This window comes from Plasmodium vivax, genomic scaffold (genome assembly GCF_000002415.2).
Source record: "Plasmodium vivax scf_4085 genomic scaffold, whole genome shotgun sequence".
NCBI classification, from domain to species: Eukaryota; Apicomplexa; class Aconoidasida; order Haemosporida; family Plasmodiidae; genus Plasmodium; species Plasmodium vivax.
The window spans coordinates 1-3070 of record NW_001852216.1 but is presented as its reverse complement, the minus strand read 5'-3'; the positions used below and the strand labels follow the sequence as shown (position 1 = coordinate 3070).

Below are 3070 nucleotides of genomic sequence, written 5' to 3'. Positions count from 1 at the left end.
ATTATTTAATTTTTTTTCGTATTTAAAGTTATAATAAAAATTTCTACATTAGTTATATATTTTGATAAAAATTTTGAATTTCTTTGTGTTGTAATAAGAATGAGTAAGGCATTAAATTCATAAAATATCATTAAAGGTTATTCATTTAAAAATACATCGATTCTTATATATATTATAGAAATTATACTGATTAAAAATTTTGTAAATGTAATAATCACCTGTTAATATTGTATAAATGTTATATCCTATATACTAATATTTATTGTGATATATTATAAACTTTAACAACTACTGAATAATTGCAATGGTAATAATTAGCGTAATATGTAATTGTTATATAATAAAATAAAGGCTGTTCAAGAGAAATAAAATATATATATATATATTACTTAAATAAAATAAGGTAATACATTGTGATTATAATTCTTAAATTAAAATATAAGAAATATATGAATAAAAAATTTTATTTACTTTTTTTAATTTTTTTTTTCAGTAAAATGTATATTGCCTGTATAATCTCATGAATGAATATAATTTTCCACAACGTTGGTATATTAAAATGTTGTATTATCAGTTAGTCATGCATATATTATTTCTCGTTAATATCACAATTTGTCCGGCATTTAATATTTTTTTATGATAATCTATGTGTTAATCATTGGAAGAAATAATCCAAGATACTGTTTAATTTAGAATATTCATAGGAATATTAAACGCGTAAATATAGGGGAAATATAGATATAGTTATATATTTTCATTTACATGAAAATTTTGTTTTTTTTACTATGTATGTAACATGTTTTTTTTTGTATAATTACTTCGCAGCTTTAGAATGTGTAGTTTAAGATAATGTATACATGTTTGCAATAGTTTAAATTTTTTTACTAATTATCATTTGAACAATTTTTTCGTAAAACTACATCTGCCTGTATAATATTTTCGGATTCATTTTAAGAATCTAGGTAATACTGTGCTTTATTTGTTTAATAACATATATTTTGTAGTAAGCTTATGTTTTAATTTATTAAATATAGTTATGGAATAGTAATTTTTAATTTTTTATGTGAATAATTTTATTCAATCAACATTCATTGACGATATAATGTTGTATTCCTATTCTGCCCCATAAGGTATATTCATTGGACCATATCCAACATACCCAGTATCATATTCGTTAATATCGGGGAATCCTCCTGCTAAATGTCCAATGAAACCATTAGGAATTCTACGTGCACGTCCTCTTCCTCCTCTGAAGAATGCTCCAACTGGTGTATACTAATATATAAAAAGATATATGTATGATTTTATAAAGTAATTTTATGAAATGTAAATTTTTGCTTAAATGTGCTATAAACATATGGGTATATTTTTAAAACTTTTAATACCCTAAAAAGTAAGAATAAGGCGCCCATCCCTCCAGATACACCAACAACTGGTACTGGATCAACACTGTTCATAAATCCAGAAAAAGCGTTTTTCATATTTGTTATTACTCCTTCATGTTCTTTTTCTGATCCGAGTCCTAATTGTTCTTTTACTACAAAGTAATCTTTTCCTTGTAAAAATGTTTCGTTTTCATCACTGTATCTTTCTTGTTCATAAGGTCCTTGTGGTCCATAATTTCTTCGTGATTCATAAGTTTCTTTTGGTGTAAAAGATTCAAGTTGTTCTGAGTGTCCTAGATTATGATGTGGTGGTCTTTTTCCAACGAATTCTCGTGATTCAGAAGCTGCTGCTACTTCTAATGTGTTTAATACTTGAGAACTTTGTAAATTTTCAAGATGTTCTCTTAGTCGTTCTCCTCCTAACATTGGTGATGAACTTGTTAATTTTGGAGGTTCTGTTTTAACTGCACTATCTAATGGGCCTCCTTGTAGAAGATTACTTTCTGATGCTAATGGTGTTCTGGCGGGGGGTTGTATTTTTTCCTCTTCTGGTTCAAATAAACGTGGATTACCTATATAATAAGTTCTTCTACAATTTTTTCCCCCCTCCTTTTTAACAGTGTTATTTAGTTCTCCAATTTTCGTCAATACTTTATTAAATTCTTTGCTATTGGATTCATAATCACGTAAAAAGGTATTATATAATCCAATTAAATAAACCACGTCTTCGCAGTATTCTTTATACCAAAACGGTAGTTTTGGCAATAATTCGTTATACTTATCATACAAGTGATATAAATCTTTCATTCTTTTAAATTCATGATCATCTAAGTATTTTAACTCATTCTTACACATAGTAGAACGTGTAATATTATTGTATCCATCTACAAAATCTTTGAAAATTTGAAATGTGTCTTTATCACATGCGCCATATATATTACGAATTCCATCATATAACAAGTAGCTTATATACTTACAAGTTCCTGGACCATCATATTCACCCGAAGTAAAAACATGACCGTTGCTTAAATATTTTTTTACATTAGTAAAAACATCAGATAACACATTATGTTTCTGTACTACATCAGCTGCGTGATCTCTTTCATAATTCCTAACACTTTCAATAATGGAATAATTGTAATCTCTCAATTTGTTGCCAAATTGATATTTTATATCATTGTAACATTCATAATTAGGATACTAAAAAAGGAAAAGGTTTAATTAAGGTTATTAAAATGATTAAAATAAAATGGTTTAACATAAATATCATTGGTATTATATGATTATAAAACATTTAAATATGCAAAGATAATATATATGGCTAATAATAATTAAAACTTACTTCTTTAAAATTTTCTTTACACGGTTTGCTCATTTTGTTTTACGATAAAAAATAAAAAAAAAAATGAATAATATTATTATATAGCTTATTGTTTAATAAAATATGAGTAAAACTTAAATATAAATTTGAATGTTATTTGAAATTTAATCATATAATTCTTATGTAAATTAGAATTCTTTTAATATAGAAATTTTTTTTATAATATAATTAGTAATAAAATGAAAAGTAATCGAGTATTATAAAGCATCAATTTTAATTTGTAATATCAAAAATATTGATTTAATAAATTATTATAAATATATTTCAAACCACACGAAATATTACAATAAAATAAAAAAATTAC

At 24.6% G+C, this 3070-nt stretch overlaps 1 protein-coding gene across 1 annotated transcript; it reads right to left on the bottom strand.

Moving 5' to 3' along the window:
* Positions 1 to 1113: 1113 nt before the first annotated feature.
* On the bottom strand, positions 1114 to 2760 carry PVX_028690 (variable surface protein Vir6, putative; the record flags this gene model as incomplete). Its single annotated transcript, XM_001612405.1, has 3 exons — positions 1114 to 1275; positions 1386 to 2585; positions 2728 to 2760. The coding sequence occupies 3 exons, from the start codon at positions 2758 to 2760 to the stop codon at positions 1114 to 1116; spliced, it is 1395 nt and encodes a 464-aa protein (XP_001612455.1).
* Between the last annotated feature and the right edge of the window lie 310 nt (positions 2761 to 3070).